This window comes from Pelophylax lessonae (genome assembly GCF_965119305.1).
Source record: "Pelophylax lessonae genome assembly, chromosome: 2".
Lineage (NCBI taxonomy): Eukaryota > Metazoa > Chordata > Amphibia > Anura > Ranidae > Pelophylax > Pelophylax lessonae.
Genome location: NC_138769.1, coordinates 612,052,012 through 612,073,338, shown reverse-complemented (window position 1 = coordinate 612,073,338; position 21,327 = coordinate 612,052,012). Strand labels below are relative to the sequence as shown.

The 21,327-nt window shown below is 44.6% G+C and overlaps 1 protein-coding gene across 2 annotated transcripts in view; it reads right to left on the bottom strand.

The window, feature by feature from the left end:
- ATM (ATM serine/threonine kinase) overlaps positions 1-21,327 on the bottom strand; it is a 276,722-nt gene that overhangs the window by 92,075 nt on the left and 163,320 nt on the right. For both annotated transcript variants that reach the window (XM_082248434.1, XM_082248435.1), the window contains exons 40-43: positions 4,775-4,863; positions 2,369-2,471; positions 1,722-1,870; positions 1,524-1,628 (exon numbers count right to left, since the gene is read on the bottom strand). In XM_082248434.1, coding sequence (XP_082104560.1) covers positions 1,524-1,628; positions 1,722-1,870; positions 2,369-2,471; positions 4,775-4,863 — 446 coding nt within the window. The remainder of the gene's footprint in view (positions 1-1,523; positions 1,629-1,721; positions 1,871-2,368; positions 2,472-4,774; positions 4,864-21,327) is intronic.

The window sequence follows — 21,327 nt, the reverse complement described above, 5'->3', positions numbered from 1 at the left end:
CAGGTAACGTAACCAGCAGCAAACACGTGAATATCTCATAAAGGGTGCACACATAGGAGATATTAATCTTACCTAAAGGTAAGCTTTATTACAAGCTAACCTGTAGGTAAAAGTAAGATAGTGGAGTTTACTACCACTTTAATGGAACAGAAAAGAAGTTTGGATGTAAAGCAATGGCTGTCTACAGAAGCCCTAGAGATGTTAAAAAATAAACTTAAGGTATTTACAAATGAGCTGAGAAAAAAGGCACTCAAAGTCAATATCAAGCTTTTTAAACCAGGGTGCGTTGTTTAGACCTAGAAGAAGCTAGCTCTGCTGATATCTGCTTACCTCCCTTTACAATGAATACCCCAATGTCTTTACTTGCCGATAGTCAATACTGTATGTTTATTGATGTTGCCATTTGTGGGTTTTTCTTTTTTGTTGTTGGTATGTATAATAAAAGTATGTCAATTATGCTTGTTCAATTACTGTAATATTACATTCTTGTAATATTCTTACAATTGCTTTAAAGTGGATGTTAACCATCACATATACCCAGTGAAGCCTCAGAGGATACACAGAGATTAAACAAATCTCCCTACAAAAGTTTTATTTGTATATCTGCTGTCTTCCACTTTCTACACTAGTTAGAAAGTGAACATCGTGTTAGAATGGTTCCTTCCTGTTCCAGCACTGGGTGTGTAGTCTTGGAATACACTGTGTGACAGCTGATTGGAGGGAAGGCACACACCCCCCTCTACATAGGCAGAGGAAGGAAGAAACATAGAGAGCTGTGCTGTAAACAGACCAGCTCTCTGCTAATCTATCTCTAAGCACTCACCCAACACACATTTTCATCTGCTTTTATCTTTTGTGTTTAAGAACTTGTCAGAAGTTATCATATTGATAACAGAGTACTGAAGCAGCAGAAAGACAGAGGACTTAGGGCTCTGAAGAGAGATAAGTAAACACTACAGATATATGTGGCCATTAAAATTTCATGAATAAGGTTTACATCCACTTTAATAAACTTTTTTAAAGTAAAAAAAATCAGCTTTTTTTGGACAGCTAGGCAAAAAAAAAAAAAAAAAAAATTTTTTAAAAAAAAAATGTATTTTAGATAGAGATGAAAGATTAGTAACTCTTCTGGTCTTTATCTTCATTTCTATCTTGCTGACAAAGTTTTATCTGACAGAAAGTGAGGGGAACTCTCCAATTAGCAACACAGACAGAAAATATGCTTTTTAGGGGGGAGGCTAGAACCCCCCCTTTGGGATGCAGACAGCAAAAAGTTATCTGGCAGGGGCTTTAACCCTTCTGTACACTACTTAAAACGAAAAAAAAAAAAACACAAAAAAAAAGCTTTGCTATGCATACATTTAATTAATAAATAAATATTTATGTACCACTTTTGGAATAGGTGAAGCTTGCATACCAGGGCAGTGGCAAACATGTGTAACTAATGTAGCATGAAGTCCAACTAGAACCCTGCATGACTACATTGTGACCAGCAATGGGATGTAGGGTGCACTACTACTTGCCTGGCATACTTAATATGCTCGTGAAAAGTGGAGAATTCTTTGTCCCTCAGAGACTGTACAGCATGGTAGAGAGATCCATGATAGCCTGGCCCAGGCACGTCACCTCTAAAAAAAAATAAATAAATTATAGACATAACACACAGTAATGACAAAATAAATACAAAGTAATTTGAAGTCAATCTGAAAGTCAAGGTTTACTTGTAGGATGAGCTCTGGTCCCATTGCATGTTTCTCCAAGCTGCCTGGAAACGAATCTCCTGGAGTTCAGAAGACCAGTCCGCATTCTCATGCTCAAGGCCTCGCAGATAGGTGGACAACATGTGACTCAAGCCAAAGTTTTGTAAAGCCTGCAATATATTTGTCAGTTATCAGTGAATGGCTCCTTCTGCTGCCTTTTCCTATTATAACCTGTACAATAAACATCAAAGGGCTAATACATATTCAAATTTAAGTACTGCTTTAATTTAGGAAAATATGTTTAATGATGTATTAATAAATACAGAGCTGCATTAATTTATTATTTTTATTTGTCTGTTTCGCTTTAAGGTGTACCATTGCCACCTCCTGCATATCTGAGCCATTATTTTATTATTTTTTTAAAGTCAAATGGGACATCCTATACAGCTACTCAAATATAAATCAGTGAGTGTACAAAAGTAGAGTTTCGTGGTTTTAGCACAGCTGCATTTACATATAAAAGGTGCATTTATGGATTCACCAAGGAACTTATATCTGCCTATTGTTTTCACACTTGACATTGTTCTATATTGTCACCTGTTTACGTCACCCTGGATAATGCGATTTTTAACAACATTTAATAAAAATTACCGAGCCAAAAGACATACCTGCATGATTCCAGCCTGGCGAGTAGCAGAGGGAAGACTGGTTTCCAGGTCATAGGTTACTAGGGCTTTTCCCCACATGGCTTCATGTTCATATGTTCGAATTCTGATACAACATGAATAAAAATGTACATTTAACCACATTTGCTAAAAAGTTTGACTTTAGATATATTTTATTATTACCATGAAATGCCAGATTCTCTTGGGGCATAGCCATGTTGTAAGTCAGGTTGAAAAAAGGCATGATTGTCGATTTCAACCAAAAGACAAAAAAAAAAAAAAAGAATCATAAACCTACATTCTCAGAACCCAAAGCCAGCAGATGATCCAATGAAAGGCAAAATAACCCTTCTAAAGTATGGTCCAATGTGTTGCAACAGGGAAAATAATTCTTCATTATAACCTACGGCAAATGTATTTCCCATGGATTAACAATCTAATGTGTCACTTAGATATATTACCACTTGACCTCAGAAAAGGACCCCCTTCATGACCAGGACATTTTTTGCTATTCGGCACTGCGCTCCTTTAACTGGCAATTGCTCAGTCATGCAACACTGTACCCAAATTAAATTGATATATTTTTTCACACAAATAGAGCTTTCTTTTTGTGGTATTTGATTACCACTGGGCTTTTTTATTTTTTAGCTATGTAAATGGAAAAAAAAACCTGAAAATTTTGAAATAAAACCTGTTCTGTTCCGTCATAAAATATATCCAATAAACTCAAATTTCTTCATAAATTTAGGCCAAATGTATTCTGCTACATGTCTTTAGTAAAAAAAAATCATTTCTCCAGGCCCTTAAAATGCCAGGACAGTACAAGTTCCCCCCAAATGACCCATTTTTGGAAATTAGACAGTCAGTGGTATTTAGTAAGAAGCATGGTGTGTTTTTTGAAGTTGTAATATTTTGTCCCAATTTTTGGAAATTGAAAAAATTTAATACAATTTTTTTTCCCCCCCACAATCTTTTTTTTTTTTACATACTGTAACCAGTGCAGTATATTGTCATCATATAACTGTTGTGGTGGTGATCAGGAATACTGACTGGGGGCAGTATGCTTAAAAAAAAAAAAAAAAGGAGTGCTCCATTGTCATTTGCAATGCCCTTAAAGAGGAAGTAAACCCTCCTCTGCAACTTTTACCTATAGGTAAGCCTATGATAAGGCTTACCTATAGGTACTGTAAATATCTCCTAAACATGTACCGTTTAGGAGATATTTACCTTACATGCAATGCAGCCAGTGACGTCACTGGCGCATGCGCTCTGAAGAAACGGCCGCTGGTGCCGTTCCTTCAGAGCCCCGTGCCGTGACCGTCGGCTCCCGCGCGCGGGGGAGTGAGGTCACCGCGGCTCCGGTCAATCAGATAGCCGGATGCCGCGATCCCGGAAGACGGGCGACTGAACATGTCACCCGTCATAGAGGTAAGCGGGTGGCACGGCGGGGGCTCGTTGTAAGGTAAGTATTTCATAATGAGCTAGTATGCGATGCATACTAGCTCATTATGTGTTTCTCTTTCAGGTTAAAAAAAAAAAATGTTTGGGTTTACAACCTCTTTAAATCGAATCACTTTTTAGTAGGTTGTGTATGGTACAATTAAGCAATAACAAAGGGTCAAATACATTTAGATAAAAAACACAATGTTCATATGAAAATAAAATATTAAAACTTGTACTCCAGGTGGATGCTAAAGACACAAATTGTTGCAGCTTATTCAATAATTCTTCATCAAATGCATTTAACATTTAAAGCAGGCAGTGCAAGTACCTGATTTGGTTTTAGCCTCTTTCAGTCCCTGTACAATAGAACTTGGACAGGGAGTGGTGGAAGCAGCAATACAAACTCATTAAATGTGCTGCAGAGCAAGGAGCATGCTGATACCAGGAGAGAGAAGAGTGACAGAATTAGAGTGCTGCTTCTGCTGTTACTGTTGGGAAAGGTGACTGGAAGAAATCTCTAAGTGAAATAGCAACTGCAACAAAGAATGATCAGGCCCTTCCCCTGCCAGAAAGGACTAGGCTGTGTGGCAGAGCTTTGTAAATCTGAGTACTGCAAGCACAGAACTCCCCCTCCCCGCTGCAGGAAAATCAGCAATAATGTATGTTTATTATCTGTGTATTGACTGTTCAACTTTAAATGAAACATGCTGAGAGAAACATGGAGGTGGTTTTTGCAGTCTACTTTCTATAAATGCTAGTTTGCAGCGGGTCATGCTAAATATCTTACTTCAGTACATTCTGATTGCCCTATCCAGGACAAGCATGAAACAAGTGAGGTCAAAGTAATATTTGGTTCAGTGACTCAGGAAGTACCATGAGATGATCAGGACAGCTAGGTAACAATTATCAGAGGAAGTCAGCAACGTCAGCTTACATATTTCACTCAGCATGGGTGGACAACATTACCTGGCCAGTGGGTGAAGCATTTTCCCTCCACCACATCCATACAAACTGTCTGGTTCTCCAATACTCCTGTAAATGTCCATCAGAAGGTCCTGGATAAGAAAAAAGAAATATATACAGTATAAATATGGCAATTGGCCCTATAAAGAATTACAAGAAATCAAATATGGGAAGAAACATGTAACAAGATTTTGAATACATGTAAGTCCAATGTTTGAATGAAAAAGGTGATACAGATTTAAAAAGAAAGCTGCTGACCCATTTTTCTAGTGTTAATCCATTTTAGTACTGTATTGCGCCAAATTCATGAAGCATATGTGACACTCTGGATACTGACATCGACTTGTGCACCAAATCAGGTAGTTCTAAAATGCGCCACTTTTACATTGTTGTGTAATGAATGGGCCAAATTTAAAATAAAATACCGACACTCCGTACCTTCGCATCACGAAAGTGGAGCGAATTAAGACCAACTCTCTTTTGGTGTACAAAAGACAGATTTTGTAATAGTGTCTCGCATGCATTCTGGAAGTAGCACAGCATGCGCCAAAATCAAGTACACATTTTAGACAGGTATATGAATTTGGAGCATTCTGCAAACACTTTTAGAATGCAGGCGAGATACTTTTGCAAAATTTGTCTGTGCCAGTCTTTATGAATTCCAGGGAAAGTGTCCTTATTCTGACAACACTGTCAATTGCATTTTCAGAATCTACATGAACTGTCACTAGAGGAGAAAACTGGCATGGTGTTTGTCTACTTAGGTATTGATGAGCATAATAAAATATTTTACATCTGAATTGACAAGGGAGTGTAAATAATAACAAAATAAAGGCTCTTCTTTTGCCCATGAAGGCTGTAAGAGAAAAATATGCACAATTTCTCTACAACAAGGTTAAGGCGAGGGCTGTTGTGGAAATTGCATATTTAACAGTGGCTCACTAAAGATACCTTTCTTTTGTAAAGATTTGGAAGGAAGTTTGGCCAAGCCTAACCCCCCCTTCAAAGTCACTGTCCAAACAATGGATAAAAAGCTCTTTTGTCCTCAGGACAAATGGTGTTGGTTTGGGGGGATGGTATATCCCTAATCACAAGTCTAAATGACTGCTCAAAGCTGCAAGAAGTGAGTCTCAAACGAAACATCCATGAAGCAATGACTGATGACTTTTCTCTGTGCCATGTGCGAAAGCAAACGGGACTCCATGGCTGCAATCTTCTTTTTAGTTAAGTATATTTGCTTTATCTTTATCTGTATCTGCTAGTCTTGTATTATGCTCCTAAATATTGTAATAGTTTTGCATGTACAGATTGTTTTTTTTTTATAGTAAAAGCACATTTATACACCACAAAGGTCTAAGTTTCCTTGGTTGTACCGCAAAGTAACCCTTGCTAGAAACGCAAAACAGTTTGGGGGCTCGTCCGCGATTGCACTATAAATTCAACAGAAACAGACCTGTTTGTTTTCTGTGGTGTGTTGTGTAGCTTGTGCTAGGTAAAAAAAAAATGCTGCGTAAGCTGTTTAGGAAAAGCAAGGCTGCAGAGGTTTCTGGTGTCTAGAAGGAAATGTGGTTTACCTATCTGGGCCAGAGACAATGAGTGGGAGTCTCTTGCTAAAGAATTTGCAAAGTATGCTTCTCCTTTGAATAAGACTTGGGGTGATAAAATCTCAGATCATTTTGTAGATTTTAGCCTTAAGGGGTTGGATTTAAGTAAAGCAGAGAAGAGGACAGTTTCCACAGTGGGCTGGTATTTTCTTCATGCTCTCTATACAGAATCACAGAGAAGGGAGAAGGCAGGGGCAGAAGTTAAGTTATTGAAAGACCAGCTAGCAGTTGCTTCAGAGTGTGTGCGTTCAACTGCTAGTAGGGCTGATGATTTGCAAGAGCGGTGTGCAGCCCTCATGACCAAATCAATTAATGCCTTAAGGAAAAGAAAGGTACGTAAACCTGTTAGTAAAGCCAGGGTACGTGCCATTGTCACATCCCAAAACTGGGATTGTGAGGATGTCTCCTCCAATGATAGTGAGGATGAGGAGATAGAATTTGATGTTTCTGATGATGATCATCCAATGGGAAAGAAAAAGTGTGCCAGACCTCTCATTACGAAGCATAGGAAAAGGCAACATGATAGAGAGGATATGGCAGATGGGGAGGTGCATTATCGCAACCCCAGAGATGTTGAATTTTAAGAAGTCAGGGAGTTTACACAAACTGAACTCCATGAGCTGGCAAAACAATACAAACAAAGGTCCGGGGAACCCCTATTGAATTGGCTCTTACGTTTGTGGGATGAAGGGGCGGACAGTGTTGTTTTGTCAGGCAAGGAAACAGTGGCTTTGGGAGTGTTAACCCATGATCCACAATTGCGTCAGGCCATGCGAAAAGCCCGAGAGTTTAGTGTGAATTTTTCACTCTTAAGCCCCGTACACACGTACCGATCGTCGTCATACAAACGTTGGCGGACGAAAGATCTGCCGATTGTACGCTTGTTAGTATGGTGCCTCCGACAGCTGTCTGCGCACATTCTGCGGACAAGAGTCTTTCTTGCAAACATAAAAATTTTTGTATGCGGACACCAGAACGGACGACTGTTCGCCAGTCAGTACAGAAATCAGCCGACAGACCGCAGATTTGCAAGACTGGGCATGCTCAGAAAAGAAAAAACACAGGGAAAGTTAACCATTACATGACATCACTTCTGCAGTCAGCTGAAGTCGGCGGACAAAATTCTTGTGCTGTCTTTGCACTTTTCAACAGACATCGACATCCCGGGGAGAAAAGACGAACGTTTGTATGACGACGATCGGTACGTGTGTACGGGGCTTTAGACCTCGTGAGAGATGGTATAGTCCGGGTATACGCAAATCCTAGTGACCTGGAAAATACCTACTCGTGGAGAACATTAGGAGAAGGTATTTCCATGTTACGTGAGATTGGTTGTATAACCGGAAAAAATACATTTCCAGAATGGATGGGTCCAGATATGGAACCCTTCACGTCTGCTCTGCGCTCTAAGCTAATGAAGTCTGCACCATTTAATCTCAGGGCTCATTTATTGTCTTTGCTGGGAGGCCTGGGTTTAAACAGCAAAATTCATGAAGCAACAACCCTTTTAAGCCAGTTGGGGGAGCTAGAGGAGACAACTGTCAGGGCAGTAGATAAGGTCAGACAGGCAGAGAACAGGCTGAAAAGGACTTTTAAAGAGAAGAAAGGGAATGTGGGAGAGAAGACAGGAGGTGAAGAGAAAAACAGGCTAGTTATCTCTAGGAAACAAATGTGGGTGGACCTATTAACCGCCTCACATCCGCGCTACAGCCTATATACGGCTGCAGCGCGGACTTGAATTTTCGGGAGGCCGTTTTTAAACGGCCTCCCATAAACAAGCCCTCCGCGCGCTCCCGCGAGCGCGCATCGGGCAGAAGCTGTGTTGGCCGTGTCCCTTGGACACAGCCAATCACAGATCGAGACGAATGGCCAATCACAGCGGCCGTTCGTCACGATCGAGGCATCCAATGAGAGATGATCTCATATGTAAACATATGAGATCATCTGTCATTGCCTCGGTAGTAACAGACTCCCCGCGCGCTCCCGCGAGCGCGCACCGGGGATAATCTGTGTTGGCCGTGTCCCTTGGACACAGCCAATCACAGATCGTGACGAATGGCCAATCACAGCGGCCATTCGTCACGATCGAGGCATCCAATGAGAGATGATCTCAAATGTAAACATTTGAGATCATCACTCATTGCCAGCTCTCCCTCCTCACACACAGACTGCAGTGTGAGGAGAGGAGAGACCGTAAGTGTAAAAAAAAGTGCCCACCAGTGATCACCAGTACCCACCAGTGATCACCAGTGCCCACCAGTGTGCCATCAGTGTGCCCAGTGCTCATCAGTGCCCACCAGTGTGCCCATCAGTGCCCGCCCAGTGCTCATCAGTGCCGCCCAGTGCTCATCAGTGCCGCCCAGTGCTCATCAGTGTGCCCATCAGTGCCCGCCCAGTGCTCATCAGTGCCGCCCAGTGCTCATCTGTGCCGCCCAGTGCTCATCTGTGCCGCCCAGTGCTCATCAGTGCCGTCCAGTGCTCATCAGTGCCACCCAGTGCTCATCAGTGCCGCCCAGTGCTCATCAGTGTGCCCAGTGCCCACCAGTGTGCCCATCAGTGCCCGCCCAGTGCTCATCTGTGCCGCCCAGTGCTCATCAGTGCTGCCCAGTGCTCATCAGTGCCGCCCAGTGCTCATCAGTGTGCCCAGTGCCCACCAGTGTGCTCATCAGTGCCCGCCCAGTGCTCATCAGTGCTTCCCAGTGCTCATCAGTGCCGCCCAGTGCTCATCAGTGCCGCCCAGTGCTCATCAGTGCCGCCCAGTGCTCATCAGTGTGCCCATCAGTGCCCACCCAGTGCTCATCAGTGCCGCCCAGTGCTCATCAGTGCCCGCCCAGTGCTCATCAGTGCCCGCCCAGTGCTCATCAGTGCCCGCCCAGTGCTCATCAGTGCCCGCCCAGTGCTCAGCTGTGCCGCCCAGTGCTCATCAGTGCCGCCCAGTGCTCATCAGTGCCGCCCAGTGCCCACAGAGCCCATCACAGTGCCCATCAGTGAGCCAGTTAACCGTGCCCATCAGTCTCACCGTGCCCATCAGTGTCACCAACGATGGCAAAAAAATTTTTCTCAGCCGAGGAGGCCTTCAATATCATAAGTGAGGACATGGACAGGGAGCTTTCTGCTTCGGAGTCAGAGTCTGACTCCGAAGTAAATTACGAGCCGGTCATTAGCAGCGGGACGCAGACCGACTCCGACGAGGAGGAATACTGCCCGCCTGCCAAACGAAGGCGTTCTGGTGAGGAGGAGGCAGTGCCATCCACCAGCTCCGCAGTGCCATCCACCAGCTTCGCAGTGTCATCCACCAGCTCCGCAGTGCCATCCACCAGCTCCGCAGTGCCATCCACCAGCTCCGCAGTGCCATCCACCAGCACCACAGTGCCTCGGCAAGAAAGGCCAAGCTCAAGTGGGGTGTCACCTCGCCCCCAAAGGGTTAGGACCAACGCCAGCCTTCCCTATGCCCTTCTGAACCCCCTGTGGCTTCCTCCCAACTCAGGAGAAGCCACCATCCCCCCTTTCACTGCCCAGCCAGGAGTCCAGGTCAACACGGAGAACTTTGCCCCAATTGACTACTTCCGTTTCATTTTTACGGAGGACCTGCTGACGTCCATTGTGGCCCAGTGCAACCTGTATGCACAACAATTTATCCAGAGTAACCCCACATCTTTTTATTCCCGTCCCTTTGAGTGGAGAGACCTAACGGTGGAGGAGTTCAAGATATTTTTAGGCCTCACCTTCAACATGGGACTCAATAAAAAAAACGAACTGCAAGCATATTGGTCAACCAAACCAATCTACCATATGCCCATCTACTCTGCAGTAATGCCCAGGGCTAGGTATTTGATGATCATGAGGTTCCTCCATTTCAATGACAATACCCAGTGCCCTCCCCGAAATTCCCCAGCATTTGACAAGCTGTTCAAAATTCGGCCACTTCTAAATTATTTTTCAGAAATATTCCCTCAATTATTTACCCCAGACCAAAATATATGTGTGGATGAGTCCCTTGTGAAATTTACTGGCAGGCTGGGCATCAAACAATTCATTCCCAGCAAACGGGCCCGCTATGGGGTGAAGCTTTACAAACTATGTGACCGAGCCACAGGGTACACCTATGCCTTCAGGGTGTACGAAGGGAAGGACACCCAGCTGCATCCCCCTGAATGTCCGGACTACATGGGATCAAGCGGGAAAGTAGTTTGGGACCTAATTTACCCTCTCCTTGAAAAAGGCTACCACCTGTACGTAGACAATTTCTACACCAGTTTGCCCCTGTTCCGAAACCTTCACAGAAAGAAGACTCCTGCATGTGGCACGGTCCGAAAAAACCGGAAAGGCTTTCCTCAAAGGCTAGTAAACACCAAGCTGAGAAGAGGGGAGACGGCGAGTCTGAGAAATGAGGAAGTTCTGGCTGTGAAGTGGAGGGACAGAAGAGACGTCTACATGTTGTCTTCGATCCACAATGACAACTATGTGGAATCCCGACGAAGGAATGGCCCAGTCCGAAAGCCAACATGTGTACATGAGTACAACTTATTCATGGGGGGAGTGGATTTCAACGACCAAATGATGGAACCCTATCTACCCACAAGACGTACCTATCATTGGTACAAAAAAGTAGCAATTTATATTTTTCATTTGGCCATATACAATTCCTACATTTTATACCGCAAATCCACCGAAAGCCCCCAACCCTTCCTTTATTACCTGGAGGAAATCTTCACAACCCTCATATTTCCAAACGGCCCACCAGAAAACATTAGATCTGACGTAATAAGCAGACTGTCTGAACGCCATTTTCCAAGTAAAATCCCTCCCACACAAAGAGACCAAAAACGGCAGAAAAAAATGGATTTTTGTAAGATCTTACCGTAAAATCCTTTTCTCTTAAGCTCATTGACAGACGTAGTCTTCTTGATTCTCAAGAGCTGGGTTATGTTGTCTCCGCAGGAGTAGGACTAGGCAGAAAGACAAAACGTTCTGGCTCCACCTTAGGGGCAGTCCCTGAGGGTATATCCTCCCTCTCTCTGCTACAGGGAATCAGTTCTGTTTTAAAGCAGTACAGAGAATTTAACCCAACCCAACTCAATGATAGAGGGGCGGGTACTACGTCTGTCAATGAGCTTAAGAGAAAAGGATTTTACGGTAAGATCTTACAAAAATCCATTTTTCTCTATCGCTCATTGACAGACGTAGTCTTCTTGATTCTCAAGAGCTGGGACATCCAGAAGCAGTGCCACAAAATGAGGGGTGGGATTGACAGAATCAAAATCCAATCTAGAAGGCCCAACCGGAGCCAACCAGAAGTATCAAAGGACTCATCGAGTAAACAGATGAGACCTACCCCACAAATCCTCGAGGTAGACCAACAGTCTCCTCAAACAGTGGCCTGCAGGAACCTTGCAGCCAGAAGAGGCATCTGACGATGCCATCACATAAACCTTATACAATATTGTAAAGGTATGAACCGACTACTAAACAGTCGCCTTGAAAACCTGAACCACTGACGCCTGATGGCGGAAGGTCCAGGAAACTCTAAGCGCCCGAGTAGAATGCGCCTTAACAGGGAACGGGGGATCCCGACCCTTAGATAAAATAAGCCTATACCACCGTCTGTCTGATCCATCTAAAGATGGTCGCAGCAGAACAGGCAACCCCTTCTTAGGGCCATCCGTGATCACAAACAGTGAATCCGTCTTACAAATTGAATCCGTAGTATTCAAATATATCCTGATCGCCCGAACTACATCCAAGGAATGCCATGCAAATTCTCGAGGATGATTGGGCTAAGGACATAGGAAGGACAATACACTGTCCTCATTCAATGAAACTTTGAAACCACCTTAGAAGGAAGGATGGATTCGGATGAAGAACAACCTTATCCCTATGAACCACCAGATCTGGGGAACAACAGGATAATGCAGCCAGTTCTGACACCCTGCGTGCAGAAGTGATAGCCACCAAGAAGACCACCTTCTGGGATAAAGTAAGCAAGGGAATCTCCCTGATATTTTCAAAGGGAGGTGTCTGAAGAACCGACAGCACCAAATTAAGATCCCAGGATGGTAACGGCGCGTGCACTGGCAGAGCCAGGTGTCGCACCCCCTGGATGAAATTCCGCACCAAGGAATGAGTAGACAAAAGCTTCTGAAAGAAGATAGCAAATGCTGAAACCAGACCCTTGATAACACTCAAGGCCAGCTTCTGCTCAACTCCCTGTTGCAGAAAGCCAATATTCAGACTACCGAATAAAGATGTAGATGGAACCCAAGGGATTCACATCACACAATATAAGACTTCCATGTACGATGATAATCTTTCTGGAAGTCGCTTTCCTTGTTTTAACTAGAGTAGGAATAACTGAAGCTGACAATCCCTTGTCCTTCAGCACCTGGGTCTCAATAACCAGGCCATTTAAAACCAGCGATCGTAAAGCAGGATGGAAGATCGGTCCCTGAGACAGTAGATCCTCCCTGAGAGGAAGTCTCCACGGGACGTCCGCCATCAGTCTGACCAAGTCGGCGTAACAAGCTCGACGAGGCCAGTCCGGAGCTGCCAGGATTACTGGAATTCCTTCCTCCTCTATCTTGCGAAGAAGTCTTGGCAGTAACCCAAGAGGAGGGAAGGCATACATTAGCTGGTATTGCCCCCACGGGGCGATCAGTGCGTCTGCGGTTTCTGCTAGAGGATCGCGGGAGCGAGCCACGAATCTCTGAACTTTCCTGTTGAATCGAGATGCCAACAGATCCATATCCGGGGTGCCCCATCGTAGGCACAACTGGTGGAAAACGTCTGGATGGAGGGACCATTCCCCCTGATCCAGAGTCTGACGGCTGAGATAATCTGCCTGCCAATTCTCCACCCCCGGAATGAACACCGCAGAGATTGCTGGAACAAATCGTTCCGCCCAGCGAAGAATGCAAGCCACTTCTTTGGCCGCTCGGACACTCTTGGTGCCCCCCTGGTGATTGACATAAGCCACGGCCGTGGCGTTGTCCGACTGGATCCGAACCGGGCTGCCCTGGAGCTGCTCGGTCCAGTGAATCAGACAAAGTCTGATCGCTCTCAGTTCCAATACATTTATCGGTAATCTGGATTCTTCCGGGGACCAAAGTCCCTGGACAGATAACTGACCGAGAATTCCTCCCCATCCGGATAGACTGGCATCCGTGGTCACTGTCGTCCAATATATTGGCAGAAATGACTTTCCCTGGCTGAGCATCGGAGACCGAAGCCACCAGACCAGAGACTCTCTGGTCTGTTTGCTCAATCGGATCTGATTGTCCAGGGATTCCGGATTCCGATTCCATCTGAGAGGAATCTCTTGCTGAAGAATTCGGGTATGGGACTGGGCAAATGGGACTGCTTCGAAGGAAGCCACCATCAACCCCAGACCCCTCATGCAAGTCCGAAGGGAAGACCAGCTGTTGGTGGACTGCTGATTGAATCTTTCGGAGTTTCCCTACCGGAAGAAAAAACTCTTGTCCTGACTGTGTCTAGAATTAGACCCAGATATTCGAGCCTCTGGGTGGGAACCAGAAATGACTTTTGCTGGTTCACCAGCCACCCGAATTCCTGTAAAGAAATCATAGTAATTTCTATGTTTTGTAGCAAGGTCTGAGGAGACTCTGCATGAAGCAGAAGATCGTCTAGGTAACCTAGAATCGATATGCCTCTTTGGCGCAGAAGTGCCAACATTGGGGCCAACACCTTCGTGAAGACCCGCGGAGCCGTGGCGAGACCGAGAGGTAACGCCACAAACTGATAGTGGTTCTCTTCTACGGAAAAACGTAGAAACCGCTGATGTCCTGCGAAAATGGGAATGTGAAGATATGCGTCCTAGATGTCTATGGACGCTAGGACATCCCCTGGATGCAGAAAGGCTGCTACTGTGCGAATGGACTCCATTCTGAATCTTCTTATGTAGACAAAAGAATTGAGTGCCCTTAAGTCCAGAATTGGACGCACTTTGCCCTCTTTCCTGAGTATTGTAAATAGGTTTGAATAAAAACCCCTGAAAGCGTTCTGTCCAAGGAACGTGGACTACCACTCCTTGTTGTAGTAAATCTGTGACTGCTCTCCACAGATCGTCTAAACGATCCGGGGATAGTCGGCTATTGGAAGGGAAGAATCGCGCCGGTGGGAGAGATCGAAACTCGATCTTGTACCCTGACCTTATGACTTCGCAAACCCATCTGTCCGGGATTCTGGAAAGCCATGGATCCGGGAACCGGCGAAGACGTCCCCCCACCCCAGTTATGGGTGGGGGCGCACCTTCAGGCTTTGGACGGTTTATCTTGAGGTCTAGAGGGGGCGGGCTTTTGCTTGCCCGACCAACGACCCCTGACGCCTCCTGCAGGAGCTTTGGAGGACTTAATTTTTTCACCCGCGGGACGAAAAAACCTCTTGTGAGCAGAAAAAGAAGGCCCTCGTCTTTGACGAGTTCCTTTACCTTTAAAATCTTGCGGTAAAAAGGTGCTCTTTCCACCCGTGAGATCTTTAATGATCTCATCTAAGTTGGCTCCAAATAGACGCTCTCCTAAAAAGGGGAAATTAGCCAATGCTTTTTTGGAACCTTGGTCGGCTAACCAACCTTTTAGCCACAGTGTACGCTTGAGAACCACCGCTGAGACAGATGCTCGTGCCAATAATGAAGTGGCGTCTAACGCCGCATCACACACAAACTGTAACCCCTGTATCATCTGTTCCAACAAATCTGATACCGCCTGAGGGACCTCTTCTAGGTCCCGGCGTAACCACTTGGTCCATACAGTTACAGCCTGCGAAACCAGACCAATAGCAATTATTGGTCTGAAAGCTGATCCAATCAAGGTAAACCTGGTGCGAGACATAGCTTCTATCTTGCGATCCACTGGATCTTTAAAAGACGGAGCGTCTTCTAGAGGAATAACCGTGGCTTTATTCAATCTAGCAATTGGTGAATCCACCACAGGTGGTTCTGTCCATTTCTTAATGAGGGTTTCCTCAAACGGATAACGCCTGTTAATGCGTTTAGAAATAGTAGAAATGCGTTTTGGCAGACTCCATTCTTCTTTGATTGGATTGCCAAAACATTTGGGCAATGGAAAAAACCTTCGCCACTAGATGCGTTTTTAGTCCCAAAAGGGATTTCAGTTTCAGCTATTTCTGACGGAATACCCTGTAATCTTAAGGTCTCTTGAACAGATACAATGAGTGCGTTTACCAACGCTTCCTCTCGGGCTATGGCGGATGCCGAAACATCCTCCTCACTGTCTGAAAAGACAGTACACGAGACACCAATACCAGATGAAGTACCTGCAACTGCAGAAATAGGCTCAGAGTCTGAATCCGAGGTTTCAGATAATAAGGGGTTAGGCGGGGGTCGCTTACTTGCGCCCTGTCCCTGACAAGCCACTTCCACCCGGGACACAAGCTTCCATAATAGCGGACAATGATTTAATCGTCAGTGGGGTGCTGGAGGATCCCGCAGACCCCTCGAGGGGATCTGGAGGAGATACATGAGTGGCAGGGTCCATGATAATTCAGGACACCTTTGCCAGAAAACACAAAAAAAAAAAAACTTTTTTTTTTTTTTTTTTTTTTAAATAAAAAATACCTCTTTTTTTTTTTTTAAATTTTTTTTTTTTTTTTATGTGTCTCCCCCTAGCGCAATAGCGCCCCTCAGAGTACCTGCTTCTCGATCCCACAGAGAGAGAGAGGGACCCCCAAGGCTCACCAACCGATGCAGTGAAGTTTCCAACCAACTGCAGTCAGCGTCTGTCTTTACAGACTGGAAGGAGCTGTTGCTTTTTCCCGGGTAGAAGGACGTGGCTCCGCCCCCTGTGTACGCCTTCCGGCGTTCCCAGCTCTCCACGAGGTAGCTGGGCTCATGAAACATGGCCACCCCCATATAGGAGACATTCGACTCCAAAAACATGGCGGCTGGCGTGACCTGAGGACATGCATGCACCTGGTCTACGGCAAAATGGCGGCGGACCGCCGAAATCGTTTTTCCCAGCACATCCACCTGCATCTCTGCTGAGTGGCGATTGATAAATCTACAGGAGATACACTACAAATAAGGTAGGATTATACCTCCTATGTCTGCTGTAATGCTACAGTCTGCTGGGTAGAGTGTTAGCTCTCAAACCAAGTCCACTTCCCACAAACACATACTGTATTTACAAGGGGGACTTTTAGTGTCAGATATATACTGACCATGTATGGAGGGGCCCATAATTCATACTGCCTCATAACGAGGAAAGAAAAAAGGGAACGTTTACTCACCATACCGAACCGACAGGCACCCTCTCTTCACAATACCCTCTCCACCGGGGTGGGGGTTTGTGGACCACTCCGGACGCCTCGACTCTCAGGTTCCTGGCGTCCAAGCGAGACTTTTAACTCGCAAGGTCAGTCCCTCCACTGGGACTCCATCGCGGCCGACCCAGCGCGGAGCTCTGGTCTGCACGCGCTCGTAGGCAGAAACCGGGGTGACCACTGGATCTCAACATCCAGCCCGTCGCCCGGCCCCGCATACTTACTTGAATGTGTCGCGGCCGACCAAGCGCAATGCAATGGTCTGCGCGCGCTCGTAGGCCGGCTGGGGTGACCACTAGTGTCGCCCAGTCCGGCGTTTTTTGCTTGAAGATCTCACAGGAAAAACACTGGAGAAAAAACTACCTAAAAAATATTTCTTCTAAAGAAAAAATCTTGCCAGGACCAAAAAGATCCCAGCAAGGAGCTTAGGTCCTTACTCCTGACTAGACAGAAAAAAACTGATTCCCTGTAGCAGAGAGAGGGAGGATATACCCTCAGGGACTGCCCCTAAGGTGGAGCCAGAACGTTTTGTCTTTCTGCCTAGTCCTACTCCTGCGGAGACAACATAACCCAGCTCTTGAGAATCAAGAAGACTACGTCTGTCAATGAGCGATAGAGAAAATGTAGGGTGTGTACCAAGGCAGGAATTCGAAAAGACACCCGTTATTATTGTCCCCAGTGTCCTTCCCAACCAGGCCTCTGTGTAGACTACTGTTTCCGCCGTTACCATACTTGTCTAAATTATTAGTATGGTAAACGTAGTCCTCCGCTTTCACCCCTTATGCCACTGTATGCTCCTGAAATGACCCTGGACTGTTATTCAACGACGCCTTTGCCTGCTGATTTTGTACCTATGTCTGCCTGCTCCGGAACTGACCCTGGCCTGTTTTTTGACCATGCTTCTGCCTGCTGATTCTGTTCATACCTCTGCCTGCTCTGGAACTGACCCTGGACTGTTTGACCACGATTTTTGCCTGCCTCTTGAAGTAGTGGGATTCATACCACAGGGGTCTCACATATGTGAGGGGACCAGAAATGTTTTTCTGGATGAAGAAAACAATTTTTTTTGTTGTTCTTCTCAGATTAGGGTCTGGATCCCGGAGGCTTCAAAGCGATTTGGGTGGGAGAAGCCTCTACCCCTGTCCCCATTCTATCCCGACAGAGGCCCTACTTCTGCCTGCAGGACTACCATCATGCCTCTGCCTGCCGCATGCACTGACACTGGACTGGTATCCTTGCCTGGAGAATTGCATGCACTGTTGCTGACCAAGTCCCTGCCTGCTGCCTGGACTCAACTCCTGTGGACAACTGCGCTTCTAAAACTACAGGTAAGCTTTTGTTTACCCTTTGCTCAGCAGAATGTATTGTGGGGTGTAATTCATGGTAATTCATGGTATGTGCATGCTATGTGTCTTTGCATGTTGGGCCTCTGTATGTGACCTGACTGCGTAAAAGTCTCACACATGTGGTATCGCCATACTCAGGAGGAGTAGCAGAATGTATTTTGGGGTGTCATTTTTGCTATGTACATGCTATGTGTTGGAAATATCTTATAAATGGACAACTTTGTGTAAAAAAAAATGCGTTTTCATTTTTTTTCCACATTTTCCGAAAGATTCTGGAAAAAAATGACATGTTCAAAAGACTCATTATGCCTCATAGATTATACGTTGGGGTGTTTGCTTTCCAAAATGGGGTCATTTAGTGGGCTTTTTCATTGTGCTGGTGCTCCAGGGCCTTCAAAAGTGTAATAGGTGGTTGAGAAATGAAAAGTGTATTTTATGCTCCGAGAACGCCTGGAGGTGCTACTTCAATGTTGGACCTCTGTAAGTGGCCTGGCTGTAAAAAAGTCTCACACATGTGGTATCGCCATACTCAGGAGGAGTAGCAGAATGTATTTTGGGGGGTCATTTTTGCTATGTACATGCTATGTGTTGGAAATATCTTATAAATGGACAACTTTGTGTAAAAAAAATGCGTTTTCATTTTTTTTCCACATTTTCCGAAAGATTCTGGAAAAAAATGACATGTTCAAAAGACTCATTATGCCTCATAGATTATACGTTGGGGTGTTTGCTTTCCAAAATGGGGTCATTTAGTGGGCTTTTTCATTGTGCTGGTGCTCCAGGGCCTTCAAAAGTGTAATAGGTGGTTGAGAAATGAAAAGTGTATTTTATGCTCCGAGAACGCCTGGAGGTGCTACTTCAATGTAAGACTTCTGTATGTGGCCTGGCTGTAAAAAAGTCTCACACATGTGGTATCGCCATACTCAGGAGGAGTAGCAGAATGTATTTTGGGGTGTCATTTTTGCTATGTACACGCTATGTGTTGGAAATATCTTATAAATGGACAACTTTGTGTAAAAAAAAATGCGTTTTCATTTTTTTTCCACATTTTCCGAAAGATTCTGGAAAAAAATGACATGTTCAAAAGACTCATTATGCCTCATAGATTATACGTTGGGGTGTTTGCTTTCCAAAATGGGGTCATTTAGTGGGCTTTTTCATTGTGCTGGTGCTCCAGGGCCTTCAAAAGTGTAATAGGTGGTTGAGAAATGAAAAGTGTATTTTATGCTCCGAGAACGCCTGGAGGTGCTACTTCAATGTTGGACTTCTGTATGTGGCCTGGCTATAAAAAAGTCTCACACATGTGGTATCGCCATACTCAGGAGGAGTAGCAGAATGTATTTTGGGGTGTCATTTTTGCTATGTACATGCTATGTGTTGGAAATATCTTATAAATTGACAACTTTGTGTAAAAAAAATGCGTTTTCATTTTTTTTCCACATTTTCCGAAAGATTCTGGAAAAAAATGACATGTTCAAAAGACTCATTATGCCTCATAGATTATACATTGGGGTGTTTGCTTTCCAAAATGGGGTCATTTAGTGGGCTTTTTCATTGTGCTGGTGCTCCAGGGCCTTCAAAAGTGTAATAGGTGGTTGAGAAATGAAAAGTGTATTTTATGCTCCGAGAACGCCTGGAGGTGCTACTTCAATGTTGGACCTCTGTATGTGGCCAGGCTGTAAAAAAGTCTCACACATGTGGTATCGCCATACTCAGGAGGAGTAGCAGAATGTGTTTTGGGGTGTAGTTGTAAGTATGCATATGCCATGTGAGAGAAATAACCTGTTGAATATGACAATTTTGGAAAAAAAAAAAAAAATTAATTTTGCAAAGAATTGTGGGAAAAAATGACAACTTCAAAAAACTCACCATGCCTCTTATTAAATACATTGGAATGTCTACTTTCCAAAAAGGGGTCATTTGGGGGTCATTTGTACTTTCCTGGCTTGTTAGGGTCTCAAGAAGTGAGATAGGCTGTCAGTACATTAGGCGTGATCAATTTTCAATGATTACCACCATAACTTGTAGACTCTCTAACTTTCACGCAGACCAAATAATGTACACTTATTTGGGTTATTTTTACCAAAGATATGTAGAAGTATACATTTTGGCCAAAATTTATGAAGAAAAATTACTAATTTGCAAAATTTTATAACAGAAACTAAAAAAAAAATGTTTTTTTTTTAAATTTGCGGTCTTTTTTCATTTATAGCGCACAAAATAAAAAGCCCAGCGGTGAATAAATACCATCAAAAGAAAGCTCTATTTCTATGAAAAAAAGGACGAAAAAATTATATGGGTTGAGTGTTGCATGACCGCGCAATTGTCATTCAAAGTGTGAGAGCACTGAAAGCTAAAAATTGGTCTGGATGGGAAGGGGGTTTAAGTGCAAAGTAGGCAAGTGGTTAAAGGCAGGAGTACCTAAAAGTGAGATAGATGGCATCTCTACTGCAGAAATTTTGAAGCGGTGGAAACATTTAGTGGGGAAAACTGTCAGGGTTAGAAACACTAATCCTAGTGAAGATAACATCAGCCTAGATTTAGAGACAACAGAACAGACCCCTCCTGTTAGTCCCAAACCCATTCCCAAAACTGAACATGAACCCAAACCCAAATCCCTTTATCCTGAGGAGGACTTAGAGAGAATTAGAAAAGGGGATTGGGAGGTTCCTTATTCTTTATGAAGGGAAGGTGGGTCTCCTGTAATAGCAATAAGAACAGTGACAGCAGGAGACCGACGCCCATATGCACCTGTCACTGTATGGTGGGGGAAGTCGTCTCCTCCTACACATGTCATGGCTTTAGTGGATACTGGAGCTGAAGTTACACTTTTGCAAGGAGATCCTTCCCATCACAAAGGACAAGTGATTTATGTAGAAGGTTTGGGTGGGCAAACCACACCAGCAGTTAGGACACGGGCGAAATTGGCTATTGGCAAGGGACCAGGATTTTGGACAAATGTTTTGGTATCAGAGTTACCTGAAAATATTCTTGGGATGGATGTACTTCAAGGTCAGTCTATTCAGACTGAACAAGGTACATTCACATTCGGGTATCCTGATAAAACGTATCTGGTCAGGGCGGTGAAGGCTGTGGTCAGAGGTCATGCAAAATGGACCCCTGTCTTTATTCCTCCACCAGAGAAGCCAGTCTGTCTCAAGCAATACAGACTTCCTGGAGGCCACAAAGAAATTGGGGAGACTATTCATGAACTGTTAAGAGTAGGGATCCTTAGACCTGCTGTAAGTCCATTCTCATCTCCGGTGTTCCCAGTAAAGAAACCTGATGGGACATATAGAATGACTGTGGATTA